Source organism: Leguminivora glycinivorella, chromosome 22, assembly GCF_023078275.1.
Source record: "Leguminivora glycinivorella isolate SPB_JAAS2020 chromosome 22, LegGlyc_1.1, whole genome shotgun sequence".
Classification (NCBI taxonomy): domain Eukaryota; kingdom Metazoa; phylum Arthropoda; class Insecta; order Lepidoptera; family Tortricidae; genus Leguminivora; species Leguminivora glycinivorella.
Window position 1 is genome coordinate 12,287,342 of NC_062992.1, and position 25,296 is coordinate 12,312,637.

At 38.2% G+C, this 25,296-nt stretch overlaps 2 protein-coding genes across 3 annotated transcripts in view; both read right to left on the reverse strand.

The window, feature by feature from the left end:
• LOC125237797 (rhophilin-2-B) overlaps positions 1-21,392 on the reverse strand; it is a 212,781-nt gene extending 191,389 nt beyond the window's left edge. For both annotated transcript variants that reach the window (XM_048144986.1, XM_048144983.1), the window contains exon 1: positions 21,239-21,392. The gene's annotated coding sequence lies outside the window, so the exon portion shown is untranslated. The remainder of the gene's footprint in view (positions 1-21,238) is intronic.
• Positions 21,393-22,832: 1,440 nt separating this feature from the next.
• The window catches only part of LOC125238045 (protein lev-9), a 235,475-nt gene continuing 233,011 nt past the window's right edge, over positions 22,833-25,296 (reverse strand). Inside the window, exon 30 of the mRNA XM_048145334.1 lies at positions 22,833-24,650. Within this exon, the coding sequence (XP_048001291.1) occupies positions 24,377-24,650 (274 nt within the window). The 3' untranslated portion in view covers positions 22,833-24,376. The remainder of the gene's footprint in view (positions 24,651-25,296) is intronic.

Genomic DNA, 25,296 nt, shown 5'->3' on the forward strand with positions numbered 1-25,296 from the left:
ATTATGCTTCAAGTACAATAAGGACACACATATAATGACAATATTTATATTTACCCTTTACTAACATACAGGTTATTTTAAGACGATACAGGAGGGGTCAATTCTCCGTACAAACGCTCTCGACTATTTCCTCCCTGGTTTTTGAAGATAGAGCACTGATTTTTAGGGTTCCGTACCTCAAAGAGGAAAAACGGAACCCTTATAGGATCACTCGCGTGTCTGTCTGTCCCTCTGTCACAGCCGATTTCTCCGAAAGTACTGGACCGATTTACTTGAAATTTGGCACACATATGTAAACCTGTGGCCCAAAGACGGACATGTAATTTAATTAAATGAAATTTAATCACAGGGGCCACTTTTGGGGGGTAACATTGAAAATTAAAAATCAAAGTTATTAAAACTATATTGTGTTACATATCAAATGAAAGAGCATTTTATAAGCATTTGAAGTATATTTTTTTTATTTTGGTAATTTAGAAGTAATTTAAGAAAATACGCAAAAAATGACCATTCCCCCCCTTATCTCCGAAATTACTTAGCGTAAAATTTTCAAAAAAATACACAGGATAGCCCTCTACCTGTAGATTACAGGAAAACCTATTAGAAATCTACAGTCAAGCGTAAGTCGGACTTAAGAGAAAAAAACTCAGATTACGAATTTCACTCACTGCCGCTGCAAGTAGTTACTAAACGTCTTAAAATGTTGTAATCGCGTTGGACAGGTATAAAGAAATTAATTTCGGTTTCGTTTGTTATAGAAATTGTTAAAAAGAAAAAATCATTTTCCAAAATGACTTAAGTTCCTACTAAAAAAGAGGCGCTTAAGACCGTTTAGAACTTCACTGACGCTTCCAAAAAAAGGTCCAAAAAAAGGTGTATACAGGGTTATTTTTTAGTCACCTTACAAAAAAAAACCCTGAATTCAGTATCGTTAATAGAACCCATTTCAATAAAAAAACATTATTTTTAAGATTTATTATTTTTTTATTTTGATTCCTCATAATTTTTACAAATTACGGACACCCTACACACAGCTGATTTTGGGTTCATTTGAGTTCAGCGGCGGCCGGCGGCCGGCGCATGATTGGGTATGACGGGGGTGTGCGCGCGGCGGGGGCGGGAGAGCGCGCGCGCCGCTCGCCGCCTGTGTCGCCGCTTTACAAAAGAAACACCGCCCCTCAGTCTCACGCCGCCACAGACCAACCCCTATAGACATCTATTACAAGACGACTCGCTGTGGCCAGCCTTCCTAGTATTTGCACTGATATAAGCGCGGGCGCTCGCCGTGCCCGATCAGTATCGACCAAGTAACAGACCCGAAAGCAGCGCGTGTTTTTCGCACAAAAAAATTAGAAAAGGGTATTTTGATGCCTTAAAGATGTCCACCTGTAGTGTGAAATGGTGTGGAAAGGTAACAAGAAGCTCAAATTTAAAAACGGACGGCATTACATTCCACAAATAAGTCATATTTATAATTTATTCAGAGCCGGCATAGGTCAACTTACATTGGCCACTTACGCGTCAGTAGAGGGACAGTCATACTTCTGTCCCTTTTCATCTGGCGCGACTGCCCGCCGTCCTTGAAACGGCCAATCACAGCGCGCTTAACACATTCCCCGCCCGCTCCTCGCACCCCAAACACTGGTGACTCGTATCGCGAACCAAATATACAAGACTGCCACTCTATAGGAGGTTCTCTGTGCACGCCGCGCTCTCTTACGGACAGTCGTTTTATGTTTTCCTCGCACGCCAGTGACACAGTATAAACCAGTAATAACTCTTCTTACAAACTTCACGCCGCGCGGTGTGTCCCCCTCCCTCCCCTCGCATGCAGCGAAAACATGCGAAACTGGTAATTATTGGGCTGGACAGTCGGGGCCGCGTTTGCGCGCTGTTTTGATGTGTGTGTGAAAATGACGTCAGTGCCGAGGTCATTTCGTTACTGTAGTGTTTATGGATGTATGGAGAACAGTTCTAAAAATCCGGATATAAAATTCTTCACAATTCCTAGACTTCCAGAAAAGTAAGTGGTTTTTATACTTATATTTTTGCAGCGTTAGGTAAAAGTGAGATATAGTGATGCATTAAAATCAATAAGGATTTACCTGTAACGACATTAATTACTTTGCAACCAAATACTTGTTTTTTATTTAGGTAGATGATGCGATCTATCTTATCTCGAAAGTTTGGTACCTACTTAAATATTGTGGAACCATCTATTCAGACATTTTATGTAAATACTATTTCGTCAGTATTTAAGAAAAAAACACGTACCTACTTGAATGGTACGTAGTAGAAAGTGCGTTTTTGTTTTAAATAATATCTAAGTATAACATATAAATTACCACATACGTGATGTGAAAAGCCGTCCCCGTGAATATCTCATTTTGCTCGGGATCGTTACACAATCTAGTATTGCGCTTATGAGACTAATATATGAATAATATTTTTTTGTGTATTCAATATTGACTGGTGTGGTATTGTTATAGGTACTAATACTTACAGTTACCTAATATGTAGTACCTATTAGATAACAACAACTTACTTTGTACGAAGTTGATTGATTAACTTTATAGTAATTTTGTTCAACCCTGCGTGACCTTGCGCAGTAGAGACCGCCCGCATCTACCTGCCGGAGATTAACTACTGAATATTCCTTATACTGTGGATTGGGTGTTGAAATTTTTGCTCAGCACTTATCTAGTTTGTTTGGTTGTAAACATATACGTTACTTGTAATTCTAATACTTCCTTTGACATTTTGGTTGTATAGTTACATTGTTCATGTTCAGGTAGTTAGTTTAATCTATGTACCTAGTGAATTTTTTGTTAAACATTTATTAAGTTAGTTTAGCTGTGTAAATATTTAGTTTTTAAGTTTCAAGTTAGACAGGCAAAGAGCGGTCCCCCGACGCGACAACACTTTACCATTAATTAATAATGGAAATCAATAAAGAGAATAATAATTAATAATTTATTTTGTCATATTTCTTGTGTTTAAGAATTCAAGTAATTTTATGTTTAAGTACCAAAATTTTTACGTTCAAGAATTTCGTAGTTAGGTTTTCATCTTACGTATTTCGTAAGAAGGTAGAAGGTAGGTAGATATTCCTAAGAAGAAGAAGGTAGGTATTTCGTAAGAAGGAAGGTAGGTATTCCTAGAGCTACTTATTTAGTTATTTTATTACTTTTTGAAAGCTCGCACTTTTAGTTTTTTTCACCCTTTTTTTATTTAATTTTTAATTTAATTCACCTTTTTTTTGTGTCGGGGGTTTTTTAAATTTATAATTTAAGGTTTTTATTTCTTTCTTTTTGTAGGGGCTCTTTCTTTTGTCATATTTCTTATGTTTTGGAATTCAAGTACCGAATTGTATGTTAAGTACCTACTTACCTACATTTTTTACGTTCAAGATGTTCTAGAGGTAAGTGCATGCTGTTTTTATAAAAATACTAAAGTCACTATAAGCGTGCCGTTCAGATCTGAGGAGTTCCGTTCTGACCAACATCAGGAGTTCCACTGCACCAAATGTCACTGTTCTGGACGTAAGTGCATGCTGTTCTTATAAAAATACCAAAGTCACTATAAGCGTGCCGTTCAAATTTGAGGAGTTCCGTTCTGACCATCATCAGAAGTTCCAGTGCACCAAATGTCACTGTTCTGGACGTAAGGGCATGCTGATCTTATAAAAATACCAAAGTCACTATAAGCGTGCCGTTCAGATTTGAGGAGTTCCGTTCTGACCATCATCAGCAGTTCCACTGCACCAAATGTCACTGTTCCGTAAGTAAATGCATGCCATTCCTTTAAAAACACAAAAATCACCATATGTATGCCTTTCAGATTTGAGGAGTTCTCTCGATTTCTCCAGGATCCCATCATCAGAACTGGGTTCTGAGAAAAATGGGACCAATCTGTATTCATATACTATCAAAAAAAAAATTCAAAATCGGTCCAGTAGCGACGGAGATATCGAGGAACAAACATAAAAAATAAAATACAGACGAATTGAGAGCCCCTTCCTTTGAGATTTGAGGCGGCGGTTAAAAATCAGCACCGATAGCATGGTCGCGCCAGGCCATCCTTTTCGCACTTACTAATAGTACGAATATCACAGAATATAATAGTACAAATACTGAAGGCTCACTCCTTTGATGTTCATAAAATGCCGCCATTCTAAATTCTTACCTACATTAACAAACAGACCGCACGCGAGCAGCCGACATAGAATTCTATTGCGCCGCGTGAAGGTCGTCACCAGTGAATGGGCCGCGAAACTCGCGGCCGCCGCCATATACATGTAGCGCGGCGATAGAATCGCAGAATGAGCCGCCCCTTTAGGCCTAGCACATGATTGCCGCGAGAGTATGTCGCCGCGAGATAGATGAGATCACACGTCTTTGTCGTAATTGTATTAATGACATCCGGTAGTCTATCTCGCGGTGACATACTCTCGCGGCAATCATGTGCTAAACCTGCTGGTTTTATCATTTATCGCGCGATCAGGCTTGCCTCTGTAATCCATAATAAATAAATATTTTTTTTTGTGGCGGCGACCATCTTGGACCAGCGGCCATCACCTACAGCTACATATACATACAATCACGCCTGTGTCCCATGAAGGGGTAGGCAGAGCACATGAAACTACTCAGGTTTCAGTGCCACTGTTGGCAAATAAGGGGTTGAAAGAAAACGAAACTGTGACATTGCAGTGACAGGTTGCCAGCCTCTCGCCTACGCCACAATTTAACCCACATCCCACAGTCGCCTTCTCCCACGGGAAGAAAGGCCCTCACCTACAGCTAATATAAATAAAAAACACTCGACTAATTCACCTTTTATAAACAAAAAAATAAATCAAAATCGGTAGATCCGTTCAGGAGCTACGACACGATGCGATGCCACAGACAGACACACACATACACACACACACACACAGAGACAGATAGACACGTCAAACTTATAACACCTCATCGTTTTACGTCGAAACACAACTTTCTACGATAATTGGTCAAGTGCGAGTCGGATTTCGACTCTTCCATACAATTTAGTCATGAGCGCCTGATGGAATGTGATAGCAACGATTTCACAAACAAATAGTAGAAGTTTAGTACATTTCGTACTTTCAAGACGTTATATCTCGGAAACGATAAGAGATAGACCAAAATGGACTTCAGATTTGGGCTTTCGGTGGCACAACAGTGCCACACGAATTTTATATTTTCGTATATATAGACATTTTTTTGGACCGATTTGGATAATTTTTTTTTCAAAAAATCTAACCCGGTGTAAAATCTTTATTTTTTGAGCTAGAAGGCTGAAAAAAATAGTATTTAGGTGTTTTTGTAATACATTTTGGGCCGCTAAGAATCAGCCACATACCATTGTAATTTTTTTTTATTAAAAAAAAAACTAATTAAAATTTTGAATAACCTCCGACATAGTGGACCGATTACCATCAAACATGGCTAAGAACACTCCCGACTAATTCAGCTTTCAAACAAAAAAAACTAAATCAAAATCGGTTCATCCGTTCGAGAGCTACGATGCCACAGACAGACACACACACAGACAAACAGACAGACAGACAGACAGACAGACAGACAGACAGACAGACAGACAGACAGACAGACAGACAGACAGATAGACAGACACGTCAAACTTATAACACCCCGTCGTTTTTGCGTCGGGGGTTAAAAAATAGAAAAATTTACGCTTCCGGCGGGACTTGAACCCGCATCATTTGCAATCCGTGCAAGGCTCTTAACCAATTGAGCTACGGAAGCCACGCCGGACATCGCAAATCTTTCCATGCCTTTCCTTATGTACACATGTCTTGGGGTGACGTTCATTTTTTCCTTTAATATAAAAATGTTTAGAATCGTTAGTAGACGTTTCTGCTTGTTAAAAAATAAATCATGTTCAACAATATTCCACACTCAAACTCAAAACTTCTAGAAATAAAATAACATCACAGAGTCGGACATTAAACATAAAAAAATTATGATGATGACAATGTGACCCATCCAATACTATAAATAAAAAAACCTTTATTATTCCAACTTTGAAATTACATGCAATAATAATTCATTATTTTAGTGAATTTTTTTGTTCTTCATGCTTTATTATAAACTTGCATGCACATAAATGCCATCCCATACTATACTCCCCAAAAGGATATAAATAGGTACATAATATCAGCTATATTTCTTGCTCCTAAATAGAAGATCAATTATCTATCCTTCTCAGCAGAAAGTTCCCTAAAAGAATAAATAAATATAAGTAAGTATAAACTTGGGTTAGCCTTTTGACTCGTCCCATCACCGCTGACGCAACTAATCCGTGGCTTTGTCAGATGTTTACCGACGATAATTTTCCTCGCCACGACACCGTCACGGCTCAGAAGCGACCCCGTGACGACCTTGACGGAGTTTCCTGCTAATCTGCTACTGATGGACAAATATTTGAGGAGTGCCGCAAGGAGGTGTAATGGGACCTGGGTGGCTAGCCGAATGGCACAAACGCTCACGAAACGCTCACGAAACGAAGCGCTAGTAGATATCTATCTCTATCGCGCTTGCGTATTGGCGCGAGAGAGCCAGCGGCGTATCGCTTTCGTTTGGCGTCGGAGAAATGCCATTCGGCTACAGGGCCTGTGTTCTTTATTTATTTTACTGACGATCAAAGTAGATTTATCTCCGAGATCTTGTGACGACATTGACGGTAGTTTCCTGTTTAATGACCAAAATAAATGTTTGCTACGTTGGGAGTACCGCAAAGAGATGTAATCGGAACTATTTAGTTTAATCTTTCAAATTAAAGAAGAAGAGAGCAACCTGTTTGTTCCCGGCTGATCCGTTAAAGATGGCTAAAAATGTATTTTAAATTAGAAGCACCGCAGGGAGTTACTATGCCAGATGACCTAGTTCCTTCTGTGTATAAATAATCGGTACAAAGTACGCTGGCAATAATTTTGACAGCCTCGACGACTGCGGGCCTCTGTGCAAATGATAAGTATTCAAAACAACAAACATCGATGAAATGATGGAATTTTCCTGCAGAGGTTAGGCTAAAACAATCATTGGCAATTTATCTTGGCCTGACTGTAGTTTATCCTTAAGTTTATACATACATACATACAAAATACATACAATCACGCCTGTATCCCATAAAGGGGTAGGCAGAGCACATGAAACCACTAAAGCTTCAGTGCCACTCTTGGCAAATAAGGGGTTGAAAGAAAACGAAACTGTGACATTGCAGTGACAGGTTGCCAGCCTCTCGCCTACGCCACAATTTAACCCAATCCCACAGTCGCCTTCTACGACACCCACGGGAAGAAAGGGGGTGGTGAAATTCTTAACCCGTCACCACACAGGCTAAGTTTATATTTAACATAAAACAAAAAAGTCTTCGAAATGTTCTTGATGAAAGTGGCCTCCTCCGTTAAAGCATACCAGGGTGCGTAGCCGAATGGCACTAAACGCTCACGAAACGAAACACTCGTAGATATCTATCTCTATCGCTCTTGCGTATTGGCGCGACAGAGCCAGAGTTTTCGTTTCGCGTCGCAGAAATGCCATTCGGCTACGGCACCAGGCCCCGTAGCCGAATGGCATTTCTCCGACGCCAAACGAAAGCGATACGCCGCTGGCTCTGTCGCGCCAATACGCAAGCGCGATAGAGATAGATATCTACTAGCGCTTCGTTTCGTGAGCGTTTCGTGAGCGATTGTGCCATTCGGCTAGCCACCCAGGCCCCGTAGCCGAATGGCATTTCTCCGACGCCAAACGAAAGCGATACGCCGCTGGCTCTGTCGCGCCCATACGCAAGCGCGATAGAGATAGATATCTACTAACGCTTCGTTTCGTGAGCGTTTCGTGAGCGATTGTGCCATTCGGCTAGCCACCCAGGAGCTATAATAATACGTTTTTCCCCTCACTAGCTTGGAAACACGTGTTTTGTCCTTTAATACCAGCGGGTAAAAACGCATTTTATCCACTAGTGGGTAAAGTAATTTGACCTTGAATAAAGTCAAATTAACTGCTTTAAAATTGATAAAAGTAGGTGAATCTAGTAATAAAGATGATTTACCACCTGTAGAACTACTGGAAGCAGTGATAAACGCTTTTTTTGCGTTGTAGTTTCCTCGCTATAGTGAGGGGAAAAGTTTAATAAAATAACTATTTCTTAAAATTTGTTAAACGTGCACCGACGTAGCGTGTCTGACTTGAATTTAGCTTTAATTGAGAATAGCTTCCGTGCAGATCATTTATTTTATTAATTGTGGAATGCAGCTTAGTAGGTACTTAAAAGAAAAGTATTATAAATTTAAAAGTGGAAAATGTCTGCCTTGGGTGAGACTTGAACTCACGGCCTATGGATCAATATTCCAGCGCTCTGCCAACTGAGCCACCAAGACTTCAACCAAGCCAGCGAAATTTTCCACTACTAAGGTCAATGGGACCAGTAGCGACATCTACCGTAAGAGTGTTAAACTTCTTAAACGGCAACCGGAGTTCCAAGTCATATTGGAAGGCAGACATTTTCCACTTTTAAATTTATTCTAAGCCTAGTGGCATCGATTGCAGACGTTTCTGCTAATCAGAAGTTAAAAGTATTATAGTTTACAGATACTCTTTTATCGCAAATATATCACAATATTTAGTGACAGTTAACATGGCAGCACGGCACGGTACGGGACATCGCGTGACGATGTTAATATAGAGCATAATGCCGTGGCTTGCGTGGACGACGGTCGCGCGATGGTCGCGCGACGGCAATGCGACGCATACGAAATCAAACCTTATCGATATGGAAGAATGAGACGCGACGGCGACGGTCGCGCGACCGTCGCCCACGCAAGACACGGCGTAATACATCCATACCAGTCCCGTAGCCGAATGGCATTCCTCCGACGCGAAAGGTAATCGGGCTCTGTCGCGCCAGTACACACGAGTGATAGAGGTAGTTCAGTTCAGTTTTTAAAATTAAATGGCTTCAGTCCATTGGGACTATTTCGCACAGTGTCAAGGTGATGTGAGAATTATTGATAATTTTTGTACGGTAAGTACGACAGTGTACGGTGAGTTAGCACTTGTAAAATTGATAGCTAGATTTTACAAGAGCACGTGGCCGTTGACGACAAAAAAGAGGCTAAACGCGTTTCGAGATTAATTCTTCATCAGCTTCTCACTTCACTACAACATTAGTTTACTGCATAATAAAAGCTATCGATATTACAATTGAAACAATATTAATGAGTAAAAGAAAAATAAATTATTCACGACACGAAACCGCTAAGATGGCGTTCAATAGTTAACTACAAAGCGTTTCGTTTCGTGAGCGTTTGTGCCATTCGGCTACGTATACCCAGATAACCGAAGTGACAATTGTTGACGTGACGTTGCGACCGAAACCCAGTCTGGCTCTGTCGCGCCACTACAGAAGAGCGAAAGGGAGCTATGATTCGCTTCCGAATTAGAGCGTTTTCACATTATCCGATCCGATATCGAATGTCGAACCGATACCCCGTACATTATAGAATTTACAGGCGCCATATTGGATTTTTTCCATTAAAGTCCTTCCGACATCCGTTATCGGATCGGATAATGTGAAAACGGACTTAAGTAGTAAAAAGAAGATATCAAAACAAGTGGCGATAAATTCGACACAAGTTAAGAATTCCCTTTTCGTACGTGTATCGTACGACGTTTTTCAGTACATATGGCCCTTTGAAGTTTGCGCAGTAATGCGAGAAAAAAGCAAAACACTGAAAAAATATTGCTCCTTCTTCGAATTAATGAACTTGCTAAAAAAAACGTTATTTTGCAAAATCCTAATAATAAATACATACCTACTTAAGTATGTATGTATGTATGTGTGTATGTTCATACATCACAACTATCACAAGGTGCAACGTCCGTTGCTCTTCATTCATCATTGAACGTGACCTGTAGCACCTGCCCTGAAGGTCGCGGGTTCGGTTCCCGGAGCGCTGGTAGGGCAAAAAAATGGTCAAGTGCGAATTTTTGTGCAGGCAAAGGGTTGGCTCCTCATTAACTATTATAGCTTATTAGAGTTATTAATTATTATTAGCGTTCGTTATCTTGTGAATTTAAAACGCTAAAAGAGGGAAAATGCTAAAATGGAAAGGACCGCTTTCAATTTGGGAATGTTAGTTAAATATACTAATGTTATTAACTAGATTTATCGAAAAAAAATTGTCCACTCAGAACAACTCAGTTAACAGATGTTGCGAAAAATCTTTAAAATCGAGGTTCCGCTCGCGACTGTTTCATCCTTTAAAACTTAATAGATCGTAACGAAATTTGAGAATTTGAATTCAATTAAATAATCTGTGTCGGATCGTTTAGTTTTTTTGGGGTAATTGTTGTACCAATTTTGAATACAGCACTTTTTTTGCTCCATAATAATTAAGGCCGTTTTTGAAAATTTTTGATGGGATCTAGCGTCGATGGTATCGTCGCGTTCAAATTTTAATCAAGTTGTTATAACACAAGGAACCCTAAAAACGAATTCTTGGAAAGGTCTTACATCGAGTAAAAGTAAAAAAGGTTACATTATGTTTTTAAATTGTTGGCTTCGATGGTACCGACAAATACCAGGCAGCATATAGTTATTTGTTATACAAGGGGGCAAAGTTGTTTTTTAACGCCGAGTGTGGAATTGAAAAACGAGCAAGTGAAAGGATTCTTCTAAGGTTCGAGAATAGAATCCTGAACTTGCGAGTTTTTTAACACACGAGAAGTAAAATACATTTGCACCCGAGTTTAACACAAAACTTTTCCCCTCACTATAGCGAGGAAACTACAATGCAAAGAATGCGTTTATCACTGCTTTCAGTAGTTCCACAGGTGGTAAATCATCTTTATTACTAGATTCACCTACTCGTATCAATTTTAAAGCAGTTAATTTGACTTTATTCAAGGTCAAATTACTTTACCCACTAGTGGATAAAATGCGTTTTTACCCGCTGGTATTAAAGGACAAAACACGTGTTTCCGAGCTAGTGAGGGGAAAAAGTATTTTGTCTTAAGTGTTAAATACAAAATAATGAATACCTAGTATAAATAATCTTTATAAACGAACGAGTTTCAACTTTCAAAATATTCAACAGATAAACAATTAATAATGACTGACAATACTTATGTTTATTTGTAATTACATCAATGTCATGTCATGTTTCAATGTTCGTATGACATTGAGATAATATCATTTATATCTCATAAATATATCTATTAAATACATCTATAACGCCGTGGCTTGCATGGGCGATGGTCGCGCGACGGCGATACGACGCATACGAAATCAAACCTTATCGATATGGAAGTAAGGGTCCCCTCACATCTAGCGTCTCGCGAGCGTCGCGTCGGGTCAACTGTATGGAAAAAGGCTTTGCCCATACAGTTGGCCCGACGCGACATTCGCGAGACGCTAGATGTGGGGGGACCCTAAACGATGCGATGAGACGCGACGGTGACGGTCGCGCGACCGTCGCCCACGCAAGACACGGCGTAAGTGTGGCTCAACTCAATGTACCTAATCTAATTTTTGATTGACTTTAAGAAGTAGCACATCATGACATCACGTAATACTACACCGTGTTGTTTTTGTTTTCCGTTAAATTCGGCACGTAGCTAGGTTCATTATCAGGAACCACCCTGTTAATTATATCACTTTTAGTTAAATTCGCAAAAAAAAATTTTTCATCATTTTCATACATAATAAATGAATTTATTAGTGTGAGAGGCCCTTAAGAATAACATTCAAGTTACTGTCAAGTGATTGACGGCACATGTCAAAAAGTAAAAACAAATAACATTAGGAATTGGTAAAGGTTGTCACACACGTGTTCAGTAATTATCTTTATTTTTTTCCCCTCACTAGCTCGGAAACACGTGTTTTGTCCTTCAATACCAGCGGGTAAAAACGCATTTTATCCACTAGTGGGTAAAGTAATTTGACCTTGAATAAAGTCAAATTAACTGCTTTAAAATTGATAAAAGCAGGTGAATCTAGTAATAAAGATGATTTACCACCTGTGGAACTACTGGAAGCAGTGATAAACGCATTTTTTGCGTTGTAGTTTCCTCGCTATAATGAGGGGAAAAGTTTTGTGTTACACTCGGGTGCAAAAGTATTTTACTTCTCGTATGTTAAAAAACTCGCAAGTTCAGGATTCTATTCTCGAACCACTCGCTTCGCTCGTGGTTCAAAGATAGAATCCTTTCACTTGCTCGTTTTTCAATTCCACACTCGGCGTTAAAATACAACTTTGCCCCCTTGTATAACAAATAACTATTAATAACTCGATAACCGTAAGAGTTAAGACGCTAGTTTCTTAGAGAGTTGTTAAAGTTAACGGAATTCAATAAAAACAGGTTGTATACATATAAGGCCGATCTATGTAATACAGTCAACCAATTTGAATCCTCCTTTCACAGTAAAAGTCAAACTGACTTCTATAGCAAATAAAGCATGGTGTCAATACGACAGGGTTCCAGAGGGGCATATGATTCTATTGGTTGACGTACCTAAGTTGACAAATTATTATTTTAGGTTTTTTTCTTTTTTTTGGTAAGAAAGTTGACAGTAGATAAGTACAATGTGCTGCAAAAGTGCAGGGCGAATTCATCAGTGAATACATTCATGAAATTTCGCAGTTCACTGTACAAATGCTGCAAAAATTGCGTAGCATCTAGGTACCTAGTTAATAAACAAAAATATAAAAAAAATGGATTTCCTTGAACATAAAATTGACTTGATGTCACAGTTTCGTTTTCTTTCAATCCCTTATTTGCCAAGAGTGGCTCTGAAACTTGAATAGTTTCATGTGCTCTGCCTACCCCTTCATGGGATACAGGCGTGATTGTATGTATGTATGTGTAAAATTGAGTTAGAAAAACTATTCAACATACATACTAGAGATTCGCAGATATTTCTGAGCACAATTTCCGCTGTAATTTATTTGACGACCGTTTTTCCAATACAATGAAAAAGTGATTGCGTAAGAGATGTTTTCCTCTCTTGGGCGTAAAAACAATGATTAGACGAGCAACCTTGCTCGAACTCATAATCGGATTGAGCGTGACTTTTATATTAAACGCTAGGGCTGTCACTAAAGTTATTGGAAATACAATAGTTACAATACAATACAATACAAATTATTGAATTTTATTGCGATTTTGAAAATTTGATTTTTTTTTGTGGAATATTGTTCTTAAATAATAAAGTAGAAAATCAAATTCTGTACAGCTTGAGCTCAATAAAACAATTTAAAAAAAATCTGATACAGTACTACACTAACAGAAGTACATTTTAAATAAAATACGTAAGTGTTAGTGCGTTTTCACGGATGTATGAAGGATCGATATCCCATACATTGACGACGCCATCTTTGATTTTTGCCTTTGAAATCCTTCCGACATCCGATATCGGATCGGATAATAGCGCTTTAACACAGCAAAAGGGAGTGTACAAGTTTTTAATGGGTTGACAACGCGCATGTGACACTCGTTGAGTTGCAGGCGTAGAGAGGTTACTGTGACCGCTTTCCATCAGGTAGACCGTATACTTGTTTGCCACCGACGTAGTATAAAAAAACGCACTTAGGCGATTAAGTCCCGTAAGCAAATCATGTTTGTTTAAATCAATAGGTACCTACACAATTATTAGGGCTATATAGACATGTAAAATATATTATTTTATCAATAAATATAATGCATTATAATGCAACAATAAATGAATGAATATAATGCATTAGCTACGCAACGCAACCCTGCTATGTCAGGGCCGGATCACAAATAACCCACTTTTCTTCAATATACATATGTACCTATTGTATTTATCATGCTTCATGCGCCAACCCTAGATTAAACTATAATCGGAGCATTACAGCCTAACTATCCGTTTAGTGGTTTCTTTTTTTAATAAATCGCCGTTTTTGCTGCGCGCGCGCAAATGTCGAATATAATGACTCTATCGTGGCGTTTATTATTTCGCATATCGGTATTATTGTTATGCTTGTTGTTATTAATGTTGTGTTTTTCGCGAGCCGTACGAAACTTTCGTCACGAGTATCATGACGCACTTCTGAGATTTCTTAGGTTGAAAATCAATAATTGTAAATCAAATCTTATCGACAAAACCTATATCGACGAAAAAGGGGCGCACAGGCTATCCATAGGCATCTCTCTCAGTCGCTCTTCCGGATTGGCGCGACAGTGCTGCCAGTTGCGTTTCAATCGGCGTCTAGCGTCAACTAACTACATAGAAGCAAGTTGATATTTTGAAACAATATTAGACAGACTGATCGCCGGTAACTGTCATTCTCATACATTTTGTATAATTTCTTTAGTTATTGTTTTAGAATTGTATTTCAGCTTGGCGAATAACTGACAGGCCGATGTAGTCCTGAAAACTGACATACAAGTGTAGGCAGACCTTAAGACGATACAGGAGGGGTCAATTCTCCATACGAACGCTCTCGACTATTTCCTCCCTGGTTTTTGAAGATAGAGCAATGATTTTTTCAACACAGATTATTATTATTTTTATCTGTGTCGGAACGTTTTGATTTTTTTGATATTCTTATTTTTAAAGACGCTAGAGCCCACCAAAAATTTCCAAAAACAGCCTTATTGATTATGGCGCAAAAAAGGTGTGTTATTCAAAATTGGTAACAATTAGCCAAAAAAACTAAACGGTCTGACACAGATTATTTCACTGTTATTCAGATTCTCAAATTTCGTTACGATTGATTAAGTTGGCTCGGCAGCGGAGTCCGCGGCAAAGGCTAAGCACGCAAAGTACTCCGCGTTGGAGTCGGCTTACGACTTTGTGCCGGTGGCGATTGAGACGGCGGGGCCTTGGGGCTCAGAGGCTCGCTCCTTTTTCAAAGAGTTAGGGCGTCGTTTGCGGGAGAGGGGCTGCGATCCTCGTTCTGGGTCGTATCTGGTCCAACAGGTCTCCATTGCCGTCCAGCGGGGTAATGCAGCGGGAATAATGGGGACTTTTGAGCCAGGTACGATCCAGGGAGGAATATTTTAGTTTTAGTGTATGACCTACCTGATTTATTTTGTATTGATTTAATTTATGTTACATTTTATATCATTGACTTAAGACACCCGAGCAAGCAAATGATTAATATTGAATCACAAGCGTGAAGGGTGGTTCGAAAACAGAAATCTAAGCGTTGAGAGGGTTTCAAGGCACGAAGGTTAAACAATTTTTTACATCGAATGAAACACTATATTTTTAACTCCCGAAGCAAAAACGACGGGGTGTCTGTATGTCTGTGGCATCGTCGCTCCCGAACGGATGAACCGATTTAGGTTTAGTTTTTTTTACATTGAACGCTAAATTAGTCGGGAGTGTTCTTAGCCATGTTTCATGAATATTAGTCCATTATGTCGGGGGCTTTTTCAAATTTTTTTTTGTGGTAAAGTTATCCACCACACTGTGTGGTGAAAATAGTTTTATGAACTATAGTTTAATGTTAGACCAATCCATACGACTGCTAATCGTATATTTGACAATGAGATAAAGCCACAAGTTCAATTACAAGGCGGATATGTTTTTGTGCGGTTGTCAAATGGAGGTATTAGAGTAATTGGTCGTTGTGCGTCACGCTTGCCAGCTTTGATGGGTTGACGAGACATACATATGTGTTGTAAAATTCAAATACCTACTTTAATACGTAGTAATAGTTTGTATTAAAAAAAAATCTGTTTATTTCTAAGAAACGTACATGCATTTATTACATACTTAACTGCTAATCTTAAATTAAAAAGATTATTTGAGTTAAGGAGTCTAGTTACATATGAATTGTTATTTATTTTATTTATACATAATTAAGTTTTTTCGTTTTTAATAAGTGTTGTAAGTGTATTGGTAACTTATGTAAAGAAGTGCCAAATACTTGCCATCTTAGGGCCACTTGCACCAACGAAAATGGAGGGTTAACCCTCGGGTTAACAGCGGAAGACTATTATACTCATCAACATTATGCCAACGTACGATTCGGTACTTATTATAAAAATCTGCGAAATGATTCTTTATGCCAAAGCATATTCTGCGTAAGTTATTTCTGCCAAACGTGACTTCTGCCAAGAACTATTCGAAAAAAGTTTCTGCAAGATAATAGTGAACCGAGGTTGGATTTTGGATAATGCCGTACGGAGAAATAGCTGTTTTATTTATTATAGAAGTCCCCCGTTGATATAACATATCAGAGGACAGTACAATTACGATACGCTACGGTATGATGTACTCTTGGCTAGAGACCTAGGTTCAGCAGCAGCGACTGGTCCATACAAGCCGATTCCCACCGGCTTGCCTAAAATTGATTACTAGTAAACTACCCTCTTTTTGCTTACGCCGTGTCTTGCGTGGGCGGGGCGACGGTCGCGCGACCGTTGCGCGACCGTCGCCGTCGCGTCTCATCGCATCGTCTACATCCATATCGATAAGGTTTGAATTCGTATGCGTCGCATCGCCGTCGCGCGACCATCGCGCGACCGTCGCCCACGCAAGCCACGGTGTTAGTGTTGCCTAGCAGAAATTTTCACCAGCCGCCAGTAGGTTGTAAGGTTCAGGTTAGAATTAGCTAGTTAGTGACGTCACAGCATTGTCATGTAAACCGGTCGGACAATGCCGTTTGACCTTCGCTCGTTATCGGGAGGTATTTAGATCTTGTAGATATTACTTAGGTGCTACCTTGCCTTAGTATAATGGCCGTATATGTACATATATTATTATTTTTGGCTACATGAAAGTATTAAGAATTCCGTTCCTCCCGTGGATGTCGTAGAAGTCGACTGGGGGATGTGGGTTCAATTGTAGCGTGTTATGAAAAGTAGATTATAGGTAAGTCTTTGTGTTAGTTTCTGTCGATACTTGAGTTTTCGTCCTTCAGTTCGGACTAACACTGGAACATAGGTAAAACTGTTTATATCCTCACAGATTTACGTTATGTATTCCTACATTTTGCATCTCTTAAAATGCATTAACTTTGACAGACTTATGATAAAATAGTGTTTGCAGAAAAACATAGTCAGCTCTACAAATAAGCTGATTAGACCAGATAGCAGCAATAATCCGTACAAGCAGCAATTATCCAATTTAGCTTTCACTACAACAACACGCCATCTCACAAAAACAACAATACATGGCAAAAAACGCCATTTTTCACGCAAACTTACTAAATATACCCGCCATATTGGCAAAACTTCTCTGTCGTTGAAAATCTGTTCTTATGTCTATGGTCGTAACGCGACGACAATTCGAATTTCAAAAAATCGAACGTTTTTCTCATGCGCGACAAAGTTATAAATGCGGTCATGGAATTGTCTACTCTTCATTCTTTATTCAAAATTAGAGCTTAGTGCTTTAAATTTAAGTGTGTAGTGTTGATTCATTTTCATTAACACAGCAGTATTGTTATATTTTCCACGCGTTTTACAAACTTATTCAATGCGGGTCAATAATTAATTTCCGCTTATTTATCGTTGAAATTTCATCCTTACTTCTATTACCTTAACAGTTAAGTAGAAAAGTTGTATAATTTTAGTACCTGTATAAAGATTTTATGTATTTACCAGTTTTCCTTACACGTACGTACGCGGTTAACCTTGGCATTGAGGCAAATTATTGTTTGCGTATAACATTGGTTTGTACTTTGAGATATTATGTTAAGATGGCTATGTTAGTTAAATTTAATTACGTAATTATACCTTTTCTTAAGGTAACTAAAGACAATTTTATACCAATTAAACGAACAGTTCATTAATTATTTATACACTATGTAACATAATTGCCGAAGATAAATCCTACGGCTTATACATTACCTTCTATAGTACCTTTAATTTTCATGGTGTTTATTTAAAAAAAAGGAAGTGGTATTCGTAACCGCTATTCGATACCGGTTATGCTCTTAAATGGATCACCAGCATTAATGTTACACCCTGTATATATATATATATATATATATATATATGATTTGAAAAACCCCCGACCGCGACACAGTGGACCGATTTTGTGATGGCTAAGAACACTCCCGACTAACTCGGCTTTCAAACAAAAAATCCTAAAATCTAAATCGGTTCATCCGTTCGGTAGCTAAGATTCCACAGACAGACACACACACATACAGACAGACAGACAGACACGTGAAACTAATAACACCCCTTCGTTTTTGCGTCGGGACTTAGTAATAGGCGAGACGACTAAAAAAAACTAATTAGTCCGTCAGTTAGATTATCAAATAATTTTAGACACGTATTTTTTTCTTTTTTCTCGTAAACGAAAAATGACGACGGTACAGTGCGTTGAAGTTTCGCGCGATGTCACACCTAGGTAGAATTTTTACTTAGAAGTGACGTCACAACTGTCACAAGCCCCCACTCCGGAACTTTGATGCTCTATATATTTGTATTTTTTAATTAATTAGAAAAAGCGAAAAATATGTGTTCAGTATTTTTGGACGATCTAACTGACGGACTAAACAGAATGCCATTTTTTTTATGTAGTCGTCATCCCTATTATCACAGTTATGTATTTTTGTGTGACCCCGCGACGGTCTTGGCCCGCATGCCTACCACGCTCCGCTGCAAGGACGGCTTATGTCAATTATGTAAGCGGATTATCATGCTAGGCTTGCGGCGTTTGACCGAAGGTGTAGTGTAGGTATAGCTTTCGATGAAATGAAATGAAATATTTATTTTCCAAGTAGGCATATTACAATACGCTTATGAACGTCAAATAAAACTACGCCGGTTCTAACCCTACGCCTCAGCCTCGAGAAGATTTCAGTCCCCCCTCAGTTGGAGGGGGGTATCCACTATGGGACCGGCAAGAAACTCGGCGGGCCACTTCTTTTCAAAACATTACATCTTATAATTAACATGCATTAAAAAAACGAGATACAATTTAATCAGGAAAAGTATTCATAAAAAAATATTAACAGACAAGGTACCTACTCTATGGAAATTCATTTCAATAAATTATACAAAGTACAAAGCTACTATGATTAGTAAGATGTGAGAAAAAAAGAAAAATTATACATGATATCAGACCCTTTAGCACAACTTGCCTTGTCGCGCGCGAGTTCATGCTAGAGGGTAAGATAAGATACACATACAAACAACATACAGTCACGCCTGTATCCCATAAAGAGGTAGGCAAATCACATGAAACTACTTAAGGGTCCCCCCACATCCAGGGCCAACTGTATGAAAAAAGACGCCGCGTCGACGCGACGTCGACGCGGCGTCAGGCTTTGCCCATACAGTTGGCCCGACGCGACGCTCGCGAGACGCTAGATGTGGGGGGACCCTAAGTTTCAGTGCCACTCTTGGCAAATAAGGGGTTAAAAGCACAGGTTAAAAGTATACGAGATTGTGACAGGTTGCCGGCCTGTCGCCTACGCCACAATTCAACCCATATCGCACAGTCGACTTCTACGACACCCGCGGGAAGAAAGGGGCTGGTGAAATGCCCGTCACCGCACGGGCAATACTGGCTGTGTCAACTGTATGGCAAAGCCTCGACGTGGCGTCGACGCGGCGTCTTTTTCCATACAGTTGGCCCGACGCTACGCTCGCGAGACGCTAGATGTGGGAGGGCCCTATGTAGTAGTAATTACTTTATTGTGATTTGATTACGTATATTGGTGACAAACTGACAATCCGCGCCGGAGCCACAAGCCACAGTTAATAAATAAATAATTATTATAGGACATTGATATACAGATTGACCGAGACCCACAGTAAGCTCAAAAAGTCTTGATTTGTGGGTACTCAAACAACTATATATCCATACTAATATTATAAATGATAAAGTGTGTGTCTGTTTGTTTGTCCGTCTTCACGACAAAACGGAGCGACGAATTGATGTGATTTTTTAAGTGGAGATAGTTAAAGGGATGGAGCGAGAGGGATGAATATTTATTTATAGTAGGGGACTCCAAGCCTTGGCCAGCCTCCAGCCAATTTTTGGAGGTTTAAGGCCCTGAGGCAAAAACTAGTAATACATAAGACACAAATACATAAAAAAACATCCATGACTCAGGAACAAATATCTGTGCTCATCACACAAATAAATGCCCTACCGGGATTCCAACCCAGGAGCGCGGCATAGCAGGCAGGGTCACTACCAACTAGGCCAGACCTGGCGTTAATGTTATAGGTACTACTTGAGAAGGCGACACGTGTTATGGTCAGTATTAATTGGTATTAATTAATAAATGCATTCGCTTATGCAACGGTCACCGTAAACTAATGATAATGACTGTCGGTAATCTTCCGTGACTACTGATTTTCCACTGATAGTGTTATTATTTATTTATTAGGGCAGTTTCAGAATTTGGGACATCCCCCCCCCCCCCACAATTAGCGTAAGTCGTTAACAACAATTAACTCACTGTCAGTTTTGTGACGATAGTCGATAATTAAGCGTAAAATTTCAATAAAAATATTGATTTAAGCGATAATCTACATACAGATTGTAAAAAAGTAAATTTTTAGACAGATTTTATGCTTAGGTAATTGTCGTCACAAAACTGACAGCGAGTTAATTTTTATTAACAACTTTTGCTAATTGGGGGCACCCTGAAAATACCCATTAACACCTTTGCTGTGGCAATTAAGTTAACTCGCAGATTAACCATACTTTGTATAAGGTCTTTCAGCCCGGTACCGCACCGAACGTGTTAACAGTGGCGTACAGTCAACCAATTGGAACCCTAGGCCACTCTACAACCATGTCAAAATGACAAGCAGTAAGATATTTCTTACAATCTGATTTATAACGTCACTATGACATAGTTCTACAGTGGCCTAGGGTTCCAATTGGTTGACTGTACCTATTGATATTTCAAATTTTAAACAAGTGTTTAATTAATTACTATTTTGATAACTTATACATGTACATTATAATGAATTAATAATATCGTATGTTTATTTCATTTACTCCGCAGTTATAACAAATTAACGTCTAATTTGATTTATTTATATTTTCTGTTTTATCTACCTATTCTATCTGTGCTTTATAAAATTAACCAACCTAATAGAACAGCTAGTTATAATTAGAACAATAAATTACCCAATGAACGGTACAATATCGAGTAAAATTAGTTGCGGGTAGACCTCTTCCATGTACCAAGAATGTTATCTAAATTAACTAGAAAATCTAGTCAGAATGACCAAAATCATTAACCTACCTTCCTTATCGGTCACAGCGTCCACAAAAACACAATAAAAACTCAAATGCACTTCCCAAACACGCACATCACTATAAAAAAAAACACGTTCGATTTTCAAATTCGTTTTGGCGCGAAACGCTCAAACTTTTTAAATGCGGCCAGCGCTGCGCGCGGATCGCGCGGTACTGAGTTTTCAAAACTACGTTCTGTACCGTTACTATGGAAACCAGTTTCAATGCATTTTCATTGCTGTATCGATGTTTTGACTTTCCATTGCGCGTTATAGTAGTGCTCATGTCACAACATTACGAGCATAAGCAGTAATGGATTATTGTTAGGTAAAGATATCAAGCAACATGAGTGTAAGAATGACAATAGATGGAAGATTGACTCACAGCCTTTAGTTGCGTCATTATTTTACTTGATTAAATGGCGGTTGCTTAAAAAGCAGTCAAATAAATAGCTTGGGCCATTGCAGCGGAACCTTTTGAGTTTATAAATATGTAACACTTACAAAATCGGGTTCGGAAACGGCTTTACCATAAGTTCAACCTGGCTCAGCGTATTTGGGCATAGTAAAGGGAACGTGAGACTTATTTTTTTTTATCTACGAAATATGCCTACACACGAAATTACCTAGCTATTATTTATTTAATTGTCAATCATAAGAGAGGTCTTGTCAACTATTTTAACAACAACAAACAGCGAAATAAAATAGCTAAGTGCTACTAATAATCGTCAATAAACTTTTTTTTTAATAAATGGGCCATAGACTAGCCAATGGCAAAGACGTGGCCTACGATGGAGTGAGCTCGCCCAGAAGATGCCTAAGTATTCACTCTTGATTTGAAGGTTGCCACTTGCCGGGAATACTGTTCTCAGTTTGGCAAAAACAATTGTAAAACGTTTAGTCATAAGTTTTTTTGAAATAATGAAATGAAAAAAAAATTGCCCATTATGTACTGTATGTATGTATGTATGTATAAGCTTTATTGTACATAAAGGAAACAAAAGAGACACAGTTACAGAGTCAGTAATATACAATGTAGGCGGACTTATCCCTTAATGGGATCTCTTCCAGTCAACCTTTGAGTCAGTCCTTTGGTCAGTGAACTGTACCTACTTTTAAAATTAATGCAACAATAACTGATTCAAATTTTTATCCCATATCAGTGTAGTTAGTAGTTAGTCCATAACTTCACTAGTATTTAGTCCAATATTTATAGTTTATTTTAGATTGGCAAGAGCTGCCTCTGCGTGAGTCCTATGACACTGAAATAGGTAACAGTACCCCTTATTACATTTCATTAAAGCCGCAAAGCGTCAAAAGGGCCTCTACGTATTGGCTTCGACTCCGCGCACGTCTCCCAAAGGTCCGGAATACCAAACGGAAACCAATCATAATATATTAGGTTTAAAAGATATTAGGAAGTTGGAGGGGGGATAAAGTACTTTAAGAATAAAGCAACAATTAGTCATTTTCTCTTAATATTTATTTTTTGTTTCCAATGGGACAGAATTCAATATTACTTGCATCTCATAAGCTCCTCGTGAGCCGTATACGCGATTAAAAATATGGAAGTACACAAAACCTTTAAGTAAAAAGATCTGATATGCATGAAGTAGAATTTAGTTTTAAACACTTTAGCCCAAGTTCATACTCATTGTGGTTAGTTATTGTGACAGTTTTAAACTTATAATATTATACAATATGTTTTGAAATATATGTTTCATTACTTATATTACTTCGGAGATAAATATAGGTATATAATATGGGACTAAGTAATCCGAAATATCAAGTGACTAGTTACATAAACTTGGGACCTGTTGAAAGTATTTCGATAGGGAGTTGAATTTGGGCTAAATTCATAAATTTAAATATTTCCAAATATTTGTGCGTGGCATTGAGTAGAGATCTAATTTTAATTACGTACTACGATTCACTATAATAATTACATTTTGTAATTATTATTACTTTTTTTTTCAATAACTACAATACATTACACTTTAAAGTATTTATTACCTACTATTTTAATCATCTTTGGCTAAGCGGTATTTACAATATTCTTGGATCGATTATGTGAAAAAATTGGCACTTCAATCTACTATTTTTCACAATATTTAAATCAATAAATTTTTATATGAGTATTTTATTAAGTTCTGAGTATTATTTTTATTTAAGATAAACTATGTAAATCACATTTGTTATTATAATTTTTAGCATATATTTAATTTAACCTATCAAATCCTTTGAATTAAATCCATATTTTAATAATTATTCCTACAAATTAAGTTAATGATTGTAGTATTTTTGTAAGCAATATTTACAACAACAATTAAATTTATGCCTCATTTTTACATTGCATTTTCTCTAATCTTTCAAATTCTTACTTAAGACAAAACTATAGATAAATAAAATTATTTGTAGTAACATCAAATTAATTAAGTAACTTGTCTTATATTATAAAAAATCTCATATTTACGCATAATAACACAATCAATTAACAAAAATATACAGGATATTATTAATCATTGAACACATCTGAAATTACATTTATTATGATTTCAGAAATGTTCTAGAAATTAGACAAAAACTTATAAGTTTTCAAACAAAAGTAACTTCAAATAATTAATAAGTAATTCATTTAGCAATTCTGCCTACTTTATTGGGTAACAGAAACAGTTAAGTCCTACACAATATAAATAAGAAAAAAAACTACGCATATAGGCGTAAATAATAATATGAAAATCTGGGAAAACGTATCAATCCAATTTCTAATGAGCGTTGGAAAATTTAAATAATTATATGTGCCGTTATCTGGGTAAAGGGACCTTATTATCGGTGGCTCTTACGTCCCGTATTTGTATACGAACATCGCCGTAAGCGCCATCGACAATTTAAAGGTCCATTTACCCAGATAACGTCACATATTCTGGATCTAAAATGATTCTATTTTCTATGTCCATTAACGACTCAAATGACTGTAATTCTGTGCTCCATGAAAATTATGTAAAGGTTTTTAAACTTAATAAAAGGAAAGTAATCTTCACGAGGCTAATAATCATATTTTTGAAACTTTATATTACATTTTCATGGTTTTCACTGTCGACGTTGATATATATCAATCAAACAAACAAAAAATAAAAAGTCCCAGATTATCTCAAAGTATCCCTCCTTATCAAGCTGTTGACCCTGCTAACTCTATTCTTATATATTTCAATCGGTGCTCTTCTCAAAAGCCTGGTCGCAGCGACTCTCGTCATGGCGGCCTTGTAGCTCTCTGGCGACAAGATGGCGGGCGTCGCGCGAGTTTTCAAGATGTCCGCCGAGTCAGATAACATGGCGTCGATGTCGCCGTTGAGGACGGGCGCGTCTGTGTAGTTGGAGGCTGGTGCGCAGAGCGGGATGGCGTTGGACCATTTTCTGTTTCTGGAAAATAGGGAAATATTAGTTAGTTCAACCGAAGACATATGTAACTCCGCATAGACGGATAAAGTCTAAGAAAAAACGTACTTCAAAGCCATAGAGAAAAAGGTACCGTGGCTTAGATGGCGTTACACCTTTGGGGGACGCTCGGCTAGATGGCGCTATTATTCATATTTGACATTTTAACACATATCAAGCTAAGAATATGGGCTAAAGTGTCGAATCTGACGTTCAAAAGTTTTAAGCCTGTGTCGAGAGATGGCAGTCTATGCACTTTGATTACACATTTTACTTTGACAGTAACTCTCTATAACACTCGATCCTCTTTGGTTCAACCAACCACTATAGATATCTTGGAGTTTTAAGAGAGAGAGATGGAAACGTCACAATTAACGCGTATCATTATTGCTGTGGTATAGTGAGATGTATTAAGTCTTTAAATAAAACACAATTTAGTTAATTTTATGATTGCTTTTACTCCAGGCAATACAATGACAGTTCTTGGTAATGCGCTAGCACTGTGACAACCAGAGGGTTGCCAGTAGATATTAAATCCGATACATTACATTCGTCCCCCTTCTCAAAAGTTTAACTTAAAATCTAATAGTTACAAATTTAACCTATCCGGCGCTCTTCGCGGTCTAACAGA